This window comes from Delphinapterus leucas, chromosome 7 (assembly GCF_059928025.1).
Source record: "Delphinapterus leucas isolate spDelLeu-1000000601 "Yukka" chromosome 7, BTC_Dleu_Yukka2, whole genome shotgun sequence".
Classification (NCBI taxonomy): domain Eukaryota; kingdom Metazoa; phylum Chordata; class Mammalia; order Artiodactyla; family Monodontidae; genus Delphinapterus; species Delphinapterus leucas.
The window spans coordinates 43,240,382-43,256,418 of NC_143135.1; the positions used below are offsets into that span (position 1 = coordinate 43,240,382).

Here is a 16,037-nt window from a genome sequence, read left to right on the forward strand (position 1 = left end):
GAGGAGGGGAGGGAGGCAGGGAGAGAGAAGGGAGGGAGAGAGGATCAGCCCCACTTCACAGATGAAGACACTGAGGCACAGCTGAGTTGTTCAATGTCATTCAGTGAGCAGTGGCAGAGCTGGAATCTGAGCCCTGAGTTAGTGACTCATGCTCAGCTTACCATGTTTAGAATAATTATACTTGTTGATTTTTTCTTGAGAGACACACACACACACACATACACACATTTCCCCCAAATTCTTAGGGAACCATTTTCTGCTATTCTGACGATAGGCAGGGGACTGAATTCTTGTGCCTCTGGCGTACGGGGAACTGATGCCCTGCATCAGGTTATTTCAGTGTCACACAGGCCCCCGAGTGCTGTTTCCCAGTGAGCCCTGTATTGCTCCCCTCTCCACCTCTGCGCACTCTTTATAAGCACCTGCAGAAGCCAGCTCGCTCTCAGCTGGTTCCCAACACACTCCCTGGTCCTTCCTCTCCCATCCCCTTGGCCCTGTGCTCTCAGCCCCCTACCCTTGGGACTGGGGATTGGATTGTGTAGTGCAATTTCGGGCAAAAAGTCCCCTTGGGGGGTGGGTCCACGGCAGTGCGTCAGCGGTACCTGATCCCCCAGGATAAAACAAGATGCCTGTTCCTAGAGTATCATGGTTACTGTAAGATTTTTGTGAGCAGTGGTGGAGGTTAGGTAATTTAACTGTTTAAACGATTGTTTTTGTGTTTGAGTATATATAGATGTAGAATAGAAGGAAAAATAAAAACACTTCAAAGTGGCAGCTTGGGCTTTTAATGCCAGATTTCCCTGAGCAGGGCTGGGCACTGGTGTGTTGGGAGAGGGTGGCAATGAGAACAGATCTAGGAAAGGAAGGGAAGGAACAGGTAAGCACAAGGCACAAGTGTGGGTGGGGACACAGAGAGAGGTCATACGACCTGGCGTCAAGGGCCTGGGCTCCAGAGGCCAGCATCTGGGTCCAGCCCCAGTTTCACCACTTTGTACCTGGACTACCAGGTGAGCTCCTGGGCCTCTTGTGTCTCCGTCTCATCATCTCAAAATGGGGCAATGTTTATCTTAAGGATTTTGTTTTCAGGATTAAATGGAATAATGCATCTACAGAGCTTATTACAGCACCTGGCAGGTGAAGTGAGCTGTAGTCACAGGATCTATTACCATTATCAGGGTCAGAGGGCTCCTCAGGGGAGCTGTGACAGCATAGGTCTTGCTTTTTTTGTTTCTAGAAAGGAGCTGGGAGAGGGAGTGAGTGTCAAATTACCAATCCTGCCCTGAAGGCTGAGGGGTGGTGAGAGTAGCTCTGTGGGCAAATGAGCCCCAGCATGGGCACAAGGAAAACTTGCAGAATGCCATGGAAGGTGGCTGGTCTTTCCCTTGGCATGTTAGCGCTTGTGAAACAGGAGCTCTCATCTGCATTTATGTTTACTTTCTGTTGACAGTCAGTGTAAAAAACGAATCATTTCAAATATTCCACCAGCAGACAAGAGCTTCCAAACAATGCGGGAACTCAGTGTGAACAGACACTTGACTCACCTGATGCGGCAATTCTGGTGAATCATGTGCTCACATTTCATGAATTTGCAATGCCGGGATTAAGAACAGAAACAAACAAATAAACCAAAAACTTCAGTCCTGAAAGGGTGTGAGTTGAAGGAAGGGGCCAGCTCTGTGCAGAGGGGAGTATTCCTGTTGCATGAATGAAATACAAAACCGGGTTGTACCGGGTAAGAGAAATGGGAGCTGGGACAGGAGTGGCCCCCTCTCTCCCCCTCCCCAGCTCTGAGAACAGCTTTCTTTGTTGAGAGAACACACCTGAGGCAAGCCTTCTTCACTTCTCCTCCCACTCACATCCAGGTAAGTCCTGCCAGGTGCCCCGGTGGGAATAAAGCATCCAATGATAATTCACAGACTCCTACATGAAATCAAAGCTTTGCTCACGTCCTTTCACTGGAATAAAGAAATGAAACGGACGCTGCCCTCAGAGGTGCCAGACCAAACCTGCATGTTTGGATTCTTTCTACAGAAAACCATTTGTTTTTGATTCATTTCAGTATTTACAGCAGTGCACATGTAACACATTTCAATCCACGTGAATAGTTCCCAATTGTTGAAGCAAATTAATCTTTCACAAGCCACTCAGCAGTGAGGTTAGAAGATAAACAGTAGGTGAAATAGTACACGCTCCCCTGTACGTGGACCTTCTTATTACAATAAACGCCTACATTTGAGCTCGCTACATCCAATGACTGCCACTCTCTCCGTTTATGTGGCAGCCCCAGCTGCCCCCTGCCACCTCTGCCCTGCTGAGGGAGTTCTCTCATCAACTGCCTGGGTGAGACATGCTGCCGTTTTCAGTTTGGAAGGAAAAGCCTGTAAATCTGCTTCCTGGGAAGGCAGACACTGCTGAATCGTCACCTGCCTCCACAATGCAGGAAACATCAAGTTCACTGCAGCTCATCAGAGCTGCAAACACCTGCCACTTCCCTTCTCAGTTGCAATTAATATGCTGCATCTCAACATCCCTTGATTCCAAGCAGCCTAACACTGCCGAAGTCCAGGTTTAAATGAAACGGTATAAGCTGATGTTATTTTTCACAGTTTTAGAAACATGAACTTGTGCTCTTATTGCCAAAGAAGCACTACAAATAGTTGGGGAGATAAGTCTTTGTGCTTGAGATAAATGTGAGACGAATACGTTGATGATTATAATAAAAATGGCTCTTTAGTTTATTTTTTTTTATTTATTTGGGAGTGGTACTTGTTTATCTTTGTATTTACTTGCGGGTGGAGGAATAATGTTCTTTCTGTATCCTTACATCTAGCACAGGGTTGCTGAATCCCACAGGTATTTGGAAGACGTTTATTAAACACATAAAAAAATGAATGGTTTGGGAGAGCAAGTTTAAGAACGGTCCTCTTGGTCCAGCTTACGTAAAATTCTGAAGTTTTAATTGTGAGCCTTTTGGTTTAACTTAGAAGCTGTGTGAGACTATGAAATGTGTGTGACCTGAGGCTGGGGCTTTCTGTCTCATTCAGAGTCCTAAATGGCTCAGCCTTGATCACAAGTGTTATTTTATGGGAAAGTGGAGGCTCCGTCTGTTTTCGTCATAATCCTGCCCATACTGTATACACAGAAACTGTCTTCAAATGGTACAATGTTTTACCTTTTGAGGGTCTTAGAACTTTCTCTATTGCAATCATTTAACATAGTTCAACAGCCACAATATTTGTATCCTTTTGGAAATGATCATTAAAATGGTTTTTAAGTACTGGGAAAACTGAAAGCCAGTGTAAGTAGAATGCTGTTAAATATGAGGTCTATGTTTTAACTTGGCCAGATTAGGCTCAGCCTTAAACCGCAGAACATAATCTTTGGAAGAGAAAGTGAGCAAACTGCTTCTCTCATCTATCAACAGAATACTGGGGCCAAGAACCACCTTCTTTCTTGGCCCTCTTGGGAGAATCTTTCTTTTAAACCAAAATAGAACAAATTAAAATAAGTGGCAATTAATCCTTTTGCACAAGAACAACCCAGACCCTACACATTTGAGCATCATCTGTTAAACGTATGCAAGCAGCAAATGGTAACTGGGCTTGAATAATTCTACCCATTCTAGAAGGAAAACTGAAGTTGTGTATCTTTCTTAAAATGAATTAACATTCCTACGCGTCTGTAGTCTTACCTCTGAATACCTGATGGCAGAAAATATTATCTTGACTACCTCCATAAATCTTTAATACTATACAACTTATTGCCCCAAACTTCTGGGTTATTTGCATATTAAATAGCTTATATACCAATAGCTTAGTGCTAATAGGTCTTCTCCAAATTATAACACAGGAAAACCAGAATAATGAGGAAATCATATTAGCCATTTCCACCAAATATACAAATAAATAAAAAGAGATAAATAGCCCTAAGTGGCACAGTTTTCAGAGACAGAGAGAGAGAGAGAGAGAGAGAAATAGATGCTTGTATATATTTCCTAATAATAGAATTCAGGCACTAGAAGACCTGATTATTAAAAGAAAAAAGAAAAGGAAAAGGAAGGAGAGAAGAAAGAAAAAGAACTACAACCTTTGGAACTTGGTATATGCATGGAAAGGTTGTGTTTTAATACCACCCAAAATGTTGGCTGACTCAGGAAATCCAAGCGCACTTCTAATTTCCGGCTTCTCAGCTGACCAGGTTGGTGTGCACGGACAGCATCCCAGACAAAAGTGGTTTATGGGTTAACTTATACTGAGGTAAGTTAGCTCTCCAGGCAGTTGCAAAGCACCATTTGTCCACCAATACATTTAAAAACTTGCAGAAATGACAGGCCAAACATACAACAAAGAGTTCTTCAGTCTGTCTCATGTCAATGATGGACTGACTCCTCAAAGAATCCCACTGAGGGAAAACAATCAAATACTTTATGAAAACAAATCACCATTTAAAATCTTTTCTTTGGTTCCCCTATGAACAGTCAAAATGTCCCAGGAATCCCATGTCAGTGCACAAACTCCATCTCCCAGCTTTCTTTTCACATTGAAAATGTCATCAAAGAATCCATTACCCAGTTTGGGATTTGGTAAATGGGACCACTGCTCCCCACTCCACCTTGAAGGCAGAGGTGGCCTTGTCTTGTCGTGGATTTCCTGGGTAATCCCTGGAGATAGTGTCAGAGATGTTTAGACCCAAGACCACCACTGAGGAGCATCCCTCACCTGGATCACTAGAATGTTCGTTTTTAGTAGCAGCATCAACCTCACCAATATTTTATCAACAAATGAAAGAGTTTTATAATACTTTTTGCCATTACCAATAGTTACAAAAAAGTGCTTCAAAATTATTCATTTTCTAGAAACGTTTTTCACTATGTTGCAGCGGCAATAAGGAGAGTGCTCTGGGGGGAAAAAAAAAAGCTTTTCTAAGCCAACAGCATTTGGTGTTAACTAACAGTCCTGCTGGTATGAAGTCAAAGTTTTATTTCCTTTATTCCTTCTTTTTTTTTAAATACAATTAAGGCTCAAATGTTCTATTAAACTCTCATTGCTTATGTATATTATATTAAGCCTTATAACTACACCTGGTAAATTAAATTCACCCTGGATTGAATTAACACCTGCTATATGAATTATTTGCTTTATGTAATCAGTAATCTCAAGGTTTCTTCTCTTTCTCTGGAAACACAATTTAAATATTAACCTAATCTTTCAACTGCGGCCGCTTCTTTCTGACATTTGGAAACCGGTCATCCATGCAAAAAAAGGCAAATATGGATATATTAATGAAAAGGCAGCTTCTTAAAAATCTTTAGATGTGTAACTCAATGAATTTGGGAAGAGAAAATGATGAAAGCAGCAGGAAAATCGATCTCTGTGTCACTTTCTACGGAGAACAATGCTGATCATCTGCCATGGTCACCTCCAATTTAAGAGACCCGCTGCAGTTGACTGCCAATTCCAAAAGAGTCTTTGTATTTCCTTCATTATAATCTCTGGAAGGATCTTGGGCAGCTGGAGTACATATGAGAGGATCTTAAATTCTTTTAAAAATATTGCAGGGGGGCTTCACTGGTGGCGCAGTGGTTGGGAGTCCGCCTGCCGATGCAGGGGACACGGGTTCGTGCCCCGGTCCGGGAAGATCCCACATGCCGCGGAGTGGCTGGGCCCGTGAGCCATGGCCGCTGAGCCTGCGCGTCCAGAGCCTGTGCTCCGCAACAGGAGAGGACACAACAGTGAGAGGCCCGCGTACTGCAAAAAAACATATATATATATATTGCAGCATGGTATAAGTTACGTTCCAGGTCTGACATATCCTGTGAAAGGAAGAAGGAGAGAGTGAAGGGTGCTTGGCCTGATCTGGTCCTCGGCTTGCTCCCCGTGGGGCTTCCTCATGTCCTGCTCAGCGGACAGCCCCTGGAGAATATGAAGCTTTCAAAGCGCTGGTCTTCAGCCTTTTCTTGTACGCGTTGTTCCTCTAAGGAATCCACCAGTTTGTCCCTTTGCTCAATTACTTGCATCATCTCGGTGAGTATTTCTTGCTCCTCATTCAGATCATTCTCATCTTTCTGGCTCTCTACAGAAACAAATAAACAAACAAAAATAAGTAAAAAATAAAAACAAACAAAAACACCCACATTGGACTTCAGGTAAGATTTGACCCCAGGAGAACTTTTGGCATGGGCATTCTTGATTGTTCTGGACTTGTTCTGCCCTTTAATTTCCATGGAGAAAACAAGGAAGTGAATTTAACACCAGGGACCTGCCCTCCAAGTCACAGATTAGAAAGGTGGGTGCTTTGTGCTGCTGTCAGCTCGGTTTTCATCTTGAGACTCTATATAAAGTGACAGGGAAAACCCCTTTGTGAGAAAAAGAAGTTAATACCAGCCAAGTCCTGCCAAGCCCTCCAACCTGCCCTCCCCTCACAAAAAAGAAACCAACAAGGCAACACAAAGGCAGTTTCCCCTAAACACGTCTGAGCAAAGCAATCTGTGAGAAAAGTTTCTAAGTAAACCATCCGCATCAGTGGAAGCTATTTCAATGATGAGAATCCTTTTTTCATTTGTAGTTAATGACAAATTGCAGCCCTTTGAATAGAGACCAGGCGGCAGCCATGTGAGGTTATGGCTGGCCGCTAGGAGGATGTTTCCACACTGTGACTATGCTTCTCCCTGAGTGCATGACCTTCTTCCTAATTGGCCCGAGACATTCGATTGCTTCAGGGAGACGAGATTTTTATAAAAGGAAGGAAAAGAGTAAGAAACAGGTAGTAATGACTTTCTGACACTCAAAATAGGATTTTAAAGGCAGATTTTAAATCTTGTCAACCAGATTATTGCCTTGGGAGAAGACTCTATAAATTCTGTTAGCTCTTCCTATTTAACACACTGGGACTAGGTGGTGGGCCGGATACCAGAGCAGAGATGGTACCACTGTCTCTTGCATCAGGCTGAGTTCTGAGAACAGTGTCAGGAATAAGGTACATATGACAAAAGGGAAATAAAGAGGCACCATTCTCTTTGCAGCTCATGTTTGATGGGAGGGAGGAGAGAGAAGCCGGAGAAGATAAAGGTGAGGGCCCTGGGCTCCAGTCTCTCCGTTCTGGGCCTTGGAAGGCCCCAAAGAGGCAGGGAACGTCACATCATTTGATGGGAGCACTGGGGGGCTGAGGGACTCTTGCCCTGCCCCTTGCTTGGAACTCTGGGAAGAGGCCAGCTGGAAAGGCGCCCTGTGTGTAAACGTGGGACAGGTAGAACTTCATGGCTGAGCAGAGAAGAGGGGTCTGGGTGTGGCTCCCCAGATCTTGATCTGCTGTGTGTGGCACACATTGGTAGAGCCTAGAAATGTCCACTTGCCCCAGAGGTGCAAAGGTAGACGGCCACTGGGCCTGCCATGGGGCTCCCCATGATGAGGGATGGAGTGGCCTCACAGTGGAGGCTGTCTGGCCAGGCTGAGCGGAGGATGTGCTGAGGTGAGGCTGAGCGAGGCCAGGAGTGAGGCTCCAGGCACGCTGAGAGAATGGCCAGGCTATGGGTCAGGCCAGCCACGCACCTTGGCTGCAAATGCCAGCAGAGACAGTGGCGGCCTGATGACGGGAGACAGCTATGTGGGAGTCAATGAGTCAGAGAAACCCACACAGACTTCCAGTGCTGAGAAGTCACACAAACCCACCTCTCGCCATTACCTGGAGGTCACCTTAAGAATCAAGCAGATGCAAGGGGTGGCAATCTGCAAGACTGAACATTTTCATCCCCCAAAGACTGAGCATTTCCTAGAGGGACGGCATCAGCCTAAATTATTGCAGCAGACTGAGTTTACCAGAGAGGGATAAAAAAAGTTCCCTTTCCTCCCTCCCTCCCTCCCTCGCCCCCCCTCCCTCCCTCCCTCCCCCCTCCCCCTCCCCCCTCCCTCCCACTCCCACTCCCCTCCCTCCCCCCTCCCCCTCCCCTCCCTCCCCCCTCCCTCCCTCTCTCCCTCCCTCCCTCCCTCCCTCCCTTCCTTCCTTCCTTCCTTCCTCCCTTCCTTCCTGCCTTCCTTTTCTTCTTGATAACTAGTGGTATGAAGGCTTTGCGCAAGATGACAAGGCAAAATGAAGAAGCTATATTTTTTTGTACACCCCAGAAGAGTGAGAAGATGTATGACCATCATTCTTTAGTAAGAATTAAAAAAAAAAAAAGATTCAAAAGTGACTAATGGAGTCTTTGGTGGTATGTATTTTACCACCCTGATATGGAGCAAATTAAAATTTTTATGAGATGTGTAAGTGAGATATTAGTTATATAGTATGGTTTGTTAATTTAGGTACACTTCAGTATTCATGTCCCTTATTTGATTATCAACACAAAAAAATTAAAATTCCTCTCTCAGTTTTGGTTTGTCAATGATGGAACCATCTGAGCCCCTTCGGACGAATAAAAGATGATGTATGCCACTTTTATCCATTCTATACAGAGCAGTTCTCTAAGGATTTTGTTAGAAATAGTTTTCTACTGCTATAAAGAAACAATCTACAAACACTACTATGTGAAAAAGAACAGGAGACCCCAAGTCTGTGATGATCTGTTCCCAAGTCTTAGACCCATCATTTGCGTTGAGCATGCTTTTTAAGTTCTCAGAGACTCGGTTTTCTAATCTGTAAAATGGGGATAAAATACCTAAATAAGAATGATCATGATGATAATGTCTCATATTTACTAAGGGCTTGCTCTGAAGCAGGTAACCCATAGGTAGGTGCAATGTTCGGTCCATGAGGTATACAGAAATGATTTAACTTGCTCTTTCAGACTTAGGTCTAAATGTAGGAAAGCCATGCACGGATCTGGCCCCCCAAACATACAGGCACAGAACAAAGTGAATATGCCTCGCAGGCTGGAGCCTATGAATGCATAAATCAGTATATGGTGTCAATTAAGTTTATTTCAACTCTCCCTCCTTCATGGTGGAAATAATTTTCTCATGTGTGATGCCCTGGCCCAGCCCATGGTGGGAAGGATGCTTCCTTTCCATTCCCCAGTGCCTGGCAGAACCAGGCCTGCCTTCCTCTGTGCTCCCAAAGCACGTAAGTCATGACCCTCATCTCACTGTGTCATAACTACTGGTCTGGGTGTCAGTCTCCCGAGTGAGGCCACAGGGCATCTGCCAGGCCCACTCGAGATTCTCAACAAATATTTGTTAAATGAATGGATGGATAAGTGAATGAATGCGTGACTAAATGACTTTGTTCCTATTAGCACATGGGATGGAGCTAAATGCTGCTATCACGGCCCCAGTGAATGAAGCTAAGAAGGACTTGCTGTGCTCTGGTGGGGGCAGAGGAAGGCTGGCTTTGTGCCCCCTCTGACTTCCAGGCTGGTGACACAAGGCAGGAAGAGCGCTCCACTCTGCAATGTGCAGCAAGTTCTGGTCACGTGTCTTCATGGGGGAAAACGTCTTTAACAAAGGCCCCAAACATATCACCATACTCACCCTCCTTGAGCATTTTTTCTCTTAATTTCTGCTCCAGTCTGCTTTGATGATCTTCTAATTCTAGTTCTCGGGCCCTGGGGATGAGAGAATGTTCAAACTTTGTAAATACTGGAGATCTGTGTAGAAATATTGACTAACAAACCCATTGACCGTAGCGACTGCATTCTTTTTTCCTTATTAAAACTGGGGTCTTGGGGGCTTCCCTGGTGGCGCAGTGGTTGAGGGTCCGCCTGCCGATGCAGAGGACATGGGTTCGTGCCCCGGTCCGGGAAGATCCCACATGCCGCGGAGTGGCTGGGCCTGTGAGCCATGGCCGCTGGGCCCGTGCGCCATGGCCGCTGGGCCTGCGCGTCCGGAGCCTGTGCTCCGCAAGGGGGAGGCCACAACAGTGAGAGGCCCACGTAACGCAAAAAAAAAAACAAAAAACAAAAAAAAACACTGGGGTCTTGGAATATCTCAAAACTGAAAGTTTTGCTGCTGCTACTGCTGCTGAGATATGCTGAACTCAAGAGATGATGGGGAGTTGTAATGTGCTCTCAGCAAGCTTTTGGAAGGCCACCCAGGACTGGATCGTGAAGAAATGACTAGAACAGTAGAAGCAATGACAATCTGAAACTCTCCTCTCTTTTAGGGGCAACGTGACTTCAAGTATCACCTCTAACAACTCCCAGATCTCTGACTGTGGTAAACAAGAAAACAAGGAGGAAAGAGGAGTGAGACATTCTGTCCGGGTGGAGGCAGAATACTCAGACAACTACCCATCTGGTTGTAAGTGATGTGGGAAGAAGAATCAGCGATGTTTTGGAGGAGTCAAGCTGGAGTGCTGAGGACTCAGTGTGTCCACCGACAGAACAGCAAAGTCAAGAAGTGAAGTTAGCTTTCGGTGAACTTCATGACCTTTCCATGGCTGGGGATAGCCCATGTACGTCAGAGTATGTGTGTAAGCTTCCCACAAGTTGGGCCATGTGGTAATGTGGAGGTTCTGCAAACCTTTGGGAGTGCAGATCTGGCGTTCTTAGGAGAAATGAGGACCACAAATGGATGAGGCAGGGGTCAGAGGTGATAGGTGAAGCCCCGTAATCTCTAAAAGGGAGGCTACAGAGCAGCGGTTCCCAAACTTTTTGGCACCAGGGACCAGTTTCGTGGAAGACAAGTTTTCCACGGACGGGAGTGGGGGCCGGGGGAGGGGGGGAAGGTTCAGGCTGTAATGCGAGCGAGGGGGAGCGGTGGGGAGTGATGGGGAGCGATGGGGAGCGATGGGGAGCGATGGGGAGCAGCAGATGAAGCTTCGCTCCCTCGCCCACTGCTCACCTCCTGCTGTGCAGTGCAGCCCGGTTCCTAACAGGCCATGGACCAGTACCGATCCACAGCCTGGGGGTTGGGGACCCCTGCTATAGAGGAAAAAAAGGTTTGAAGACAGGACCTTGGGAACTCCTACATTTAGAAGCCAAGCAGAAGAGGTAGAGCCAGGGAAGAAGCGAGCAAAAGGTTGGAAGGGTAAACAAGAAATGCAGCATCACAGAAGCCAAGAGAGGAAAGTTTCAGGAGAGAAGAGAGAGATCAAGGGTGTCCAATGCTACAGAGACACTGAAGAGGGTGAGCGCTGAGTCTAGGTCCCTGGGTTTGACGTGGAGGGGGGGCCTTCCCTTGCAGCCCCACCTGCAGGCTGCATGTGTATCTGCTATAGCTTTGGGTCACTTACTATACCCTGTTGTCGCTGTCATTTTTACTACTTCTACTATTACGTGGGCCAAGGTCCATGCTTTGTTCAATACTCTCCCTTTTGTTATTGACACTCAACTTCCCTTGGCCCACTCTGGTAGCCAGTGGAAACGCACCACTCAGATCTTCCTTTAAGAGAGAACTCTGGAAGGAGTGTAGTGTGTAGTGAGCTGACTGCTGTAGCAGAATCCACTTCACTGTTGTGCTGAGGCCACACTGTCCCTGAGCAGCTCCAGCCAGTGAGCGAGCACAGTGGCGGTGCTAGAGCTGGGCCATTTCTGCCCCACTTCGGACTCCTCGGATGGGCAGTCTTTGCTCTGGGGCTCCCTTCGCCTGGCTCAGGGCTGCACTGCGCTCTGAGGTTCCTCCTGCCAATTCTCATTCCCTCCCCTCTCCTTTTACAGATGTCAGGACTGCATGGGGTCTGAAGACTTCCCTCTCACTCCCACTCCCTTTCTCCTTTCTCCCAATACATCTCTTGTACTTCTAATTCTGTCTTGGCACCTGCTTTCCCAAGGGGCCCAAAATGACACACCAGCGTAAGACGTTTCTCCTAGTTCAGCCAGGTCTTTCGCCAAACTAAAACCTATCCTTTACCAGAGCTCCCACCTGCCTTTGTCTAGCTCACACGTCCGAGTTCTCCTCCTTGGCCTCTGTTGGAGGAGAAAGTTCCCTCTGACAGTGTACCAAGGAGGGAAGCCACAGTCACTGAGCAGTCACCACCCACCTGACCTTTGCCGGCAGGGCCTGTGCCCTGACTGCTCCTCCTACAAACCTCCATGGAGCGCTTGCTATGTTTTCTCATTCCTCTCATGCTGTGTGCTTGCGTGTCTGTCTCCCCTGAAACCATGAGTTCCTCGAAGATAGGGACTGTGGCCTGATTCATCTCTACTTCCACAGTACCCAGCACATTTCCTAGCACATGGAATGTGCTTGATACTTTTTTGTCAATGAACTTTATAATTCACACCTGGACCAAAGGCAGACGATACAGTTGTACAAAAAGGGCTTTGTAGTCAGGCGGAGATGGACAAATTACTTAGTTGTTTTGAGTCTCAGCATGTACATCAATTTAAAAAAATAGTAATAATAAAAGTAATTGCTACAGATGAGCCCTTCTTCCCCATTCCTGGCATTTCCTTCATGTCAGTGGAGCTCAAGGAGTATAATTCCTGGCTTCTTCTCTCCACTTTCACGCTTATGCTCACTCTCACCCCAGGGGAGGTGAATTTGGGAAGAACAGACTAGGGGAACTCAGCTCACACCCTTTCTCCCTGGGGATCAGCCTGCCTGCAGCAAACATGTGTTCTCTGTTACTCTGAGCCTTGCTATGGGTCTAGGGCAAGATTTCTCAATCTTGACACTATTGACATTTTGGGCTGGGTAATTCTTTGTTGGTGAGGGAAGCAGGGTGCCCTGTGCATTGTAGAATGCTCAGTAGCACCCTTGGCCTCTCCGCACTAGATATCACTAGCACCTCCCAGTTGCGATAGACAAAAATGTCTTCAGACATTGCCAAATATCCCTGGAAGGAGGAAGTGAGATGGAAATTGCCCCCAGGTGAGACCCACTGGTCTAGGGTAAAAGCCTTACCCCTAAGAAGCAAGTGATTCACTACCTTTTGTGACTAGGTAGATGAGTGTGTCTAATTCTGGGGTTGGGTAGTATAGTAAGTTGCACGGTGAACTCCCAAAAGATATGTCCACATCCTAACCCCTGGAACCTTAGAAAGTGACCTTATTTGAAAAAGGGTCTTTGTGGATGTAATTAAGTTAAGAACCTTGAGATAAGAATATTCTGGATTATGCCAGTGGGCTCTAAACCCAGTGACAAGTGTCCTTACAAGAGACAGAAGAGAAGACATGGACACACAGAGAAAGAAGGCTGCATGAAGACAGAGGGAGAGATTGGAGTGATGCAGTCACAAGCCAAGGGATGCCTGGAGGCACCTGAAGCTGGAAGGAAGGCAAGGAAGAATTCTCCCCCAGAGGCCGCGAAGGGGGCATGGCCTTCCTAACACCTCGATTTCAGACTGTCTTCCAGAACTGAGAGAGAATACATTTCTCTTATTGTAAGCCACCCCGTTTGTGATAATATATTAGTCCAGCCCTAGGAAATGAATATAGTTAGCAAGCCCACTTGGGCTCTCATATTTAGCCGAGCTAGCCATAATCAGTAATAAACACTTTATTTTGATATTCTGGGTCAACTATTGACCCAATTGTCTTATTTCTCACCCGGCTCAGAACCCAGGCAGAGAAGAGGAAAATAATTTTATTAGACCCCTTCAAAGACTCCCAAAATTAACTCTCAGGGTTGGGGTGAAAATGAAATAAGACAGCATAAGTGAAAGCACCCAGTACAACTTAGTCAGCTTATATTAAATGTTACTTCCTTTCCCTCCAGAATGGTGACAGGTAGAATGACCTTCAACATTTTCAGAGTACGGTAAGATCCATCTCTACTTTCTGATCTCCCAGCCAGACTGCAACCTCTCATTCAGAGGACAGCCAGACCGATCTCCACCTTCAATCCATTAAAGCCACAAGGAAGTGGTCAGGCGATTTCAGCAAGCCCTTCCCATGATTCACACACAGAAGCCAGACACATGCTTCCCCACTGCAGGTGCGTGACTGCAAGTGGGTCCCCCCTGGTGTGGGGGACAGGGATGGATTGAAAGTGTCTTATCCAAATGCCCTCCAGCTCCAGACCCATTACCTGAAATCATTTTAGCCATAGGACTCCACAGCAGAGAACAGACAATTGAAGATTCTCTGCACTAATGCCAGCATGATATGCAAGACATCAAATGTCAATTTGTCTCAATCACAATTCTGTATGCACAAGAAGAAAAAATCCTGAGACTTCAACCTAGGAGGGTGGGCCACCCCACTCCCGCCCCCTTTGCTTTTAGGCCTCACTGTTATCTGTGTTGCCTTACTTACATGATCAGTAACTCCGACTCATATCGCATTAATTTATTCTTCTCCAGAACCAGCTTAAACCATTCCTGCAAAAGCTGTGCTTCATCCTGTGTGCCTGAATCTGCTTAAGAAATCAACGGCAAATGGGTTAGATTGGCATTTCTCTTCCCATGATCAAACTGCTTTGGAGCTACTTTAGGGGGCCATGTTTGTAGCAAAAAGGGCTCTGCAGTCGCATCCCCGACGGCTTGTTGATGCCTCGAGATCATGGACATGACAAATAAAACCCACCTGTGCATGCTCTGGGGGAGGTCCTCCTGGACATTTAGGGCATGAATACTTCAGCTCTATGAGCCATATACCCTTGACAATGGGCTGCCACTAATGATCCCTCTCCTACCTATCTGTATGTCCTCCATAAAACTTCTATACAGGGCTTCCCTGGTGGCACAGTGGTTGAGAATCTGCCTGCCAGTGAAGGGGACACGGGTTCGATCCCTGGTCCAGGAAGATCCCACATGCCACGGAGTAGCTAAGCCCGTGAGCCACAACTACTGAGCCTGTGCTCTAGAGCCACGAGCCACAACTACTGAGCCTATGAGCCACAGCTACTGAAGGCCATGCAGCACCTAGAGCCCATTCTCCACGACAAGAGAAGCCACCACAATGAGAAGCCCGCGAACCTCAACGAAGAATAGCCCCTGCTCACTGCAACCAGAGAAAGCCCACGCGCAGCAACGAAGACTCAACGCAGCCAGAAACAATAAATAAATAAAATAAAATAATTTATTTAAAGAAAAAAAAAACTTCTATACATTTGTGCATCACATCCTCCATCAAAGAAAACCCTAGTAACCCTGATGGTTACTATCCCCTTCTCTTCTTCTGAATCAAATGCCTACTGAGTGTCCAGGTAGGGTGTGGCTCCCTTTATGGGGCAGGGAAGCTCACACTTCATTTAGTCACAGAGGAGCAGTAATTGGCATTTTGAATTTTTGCACAAAGCCAAATGATGGGGGAGAAAAAGGTATTAGCTTTGAATCTCATAGGGAAAAAGTTATATCCATTCACTCTTATAACTTAGATTATGACCTTTCTTCCTTTATTAAACAGAAGAATAACCATGAGAAAATTGACCCTGCTTTTAGATATTCAGTGTTAGATGCTAAATGTTTAGATAATAAAATGCTAAAATCTGGGCATGTTTGAGAAGCAGCAACATGGGGTGGCTTTCTAGTATTTCACCCTGAAATGGGAACACAGGCTGTGTTGCAAAGCTCATGGCCATTCTCGAAGGATTTATCCTGAAGGGTCCCATAGGTGGAGAGGGAAACAGGGCAGACAGAAGATGTGACCTTGGGCAAGTAGTTTAACCTCTCAGAACTTCTGCTTCTTCATGGGGTAAACTGAACAAGAAGACACACAAGTAATAGAATAATAATAATGAACTGCTGTTTATAATTCAGGGTTACGTGCCAGTCGATGGGCTAAGTACCTTATATTCAACTCCTCACAACAAACTCACCAGTAGGTTCTCTTATTATCAAGTGGTTTCTTCAACCACTTGATGGCTGAAGAAACAGAGGTTTAAAAGATTAGAATAACTTGCCCAAGCTCACATTTAGTAAGTAGCAGGGCTAGGGCTTGAGTTCAAGGAAGCCTTATCCTAAGCCCATACTCTTCACTGCTTGTATACCCCTCCCCTGTCCTCATCCCTCCCTCCCTCCCTTAGGCCTGTAAGGTAAATAACGCCCCTAGCACATTGCCTTGCACACAGCAAAGTCATCTATAAAAATGAGTACCCTTTCTCCCTGTCTCCTTGAACACCCTTTTATTGATATGGAAACTGGGGTCCAGAGCACTTGATATGAAATGTCACAAATTATATATTTAGTTAATGTGCAAACTGATGCTACAATGCAGAACTTCT

The 16,037-nt window shown here is 46.0% G+C and overlaps 1 protein-coding gene across 9 annotated transcripts in view; it reads right to left on the reverse strand.

The window, feature by feature from the left end:
• The window catches only part of MICAL2 (microtubule associated monooxygenase, calponin and LIM domain containing 2), a 223,359-nt gene continuing 207,322 nt past the window's right edge, over window positions 1–16,037 (reverse strand). Inside the window, exons 29-32 of one of the 9 annotated variants that reach the window (XR_016393816.1) lie at window positions 14,129–14,231; window positions 13,902–14,017; window positions 9,462–9,535; window positions 6,057–6,072 (exon numbers count right to left, since the gene is read on the reverse strand). Coding sequence is in view for 7 of the 9 variants with exons in the window: in XM_030762683.2 (XP_030618543.2) it covers window positions 5,888–6,072; window positions 9,462–9,535; window positions 14,129–14,231 (362 nt within the window). In the remaining 2 variants the exon portion in view is untranslated. Of the gene's footprint in view, window positions 6,073–9,460; window positions 9,536–13,901; window positions 14,018–14,128; window positions 14,232–16,037 lie in introns of those variants that run through there. The other 8 variants (XM_089915154.1, XM_030762683.2, XM_089915152.1 and 5 more) reach the window with 8 other exon arrangements.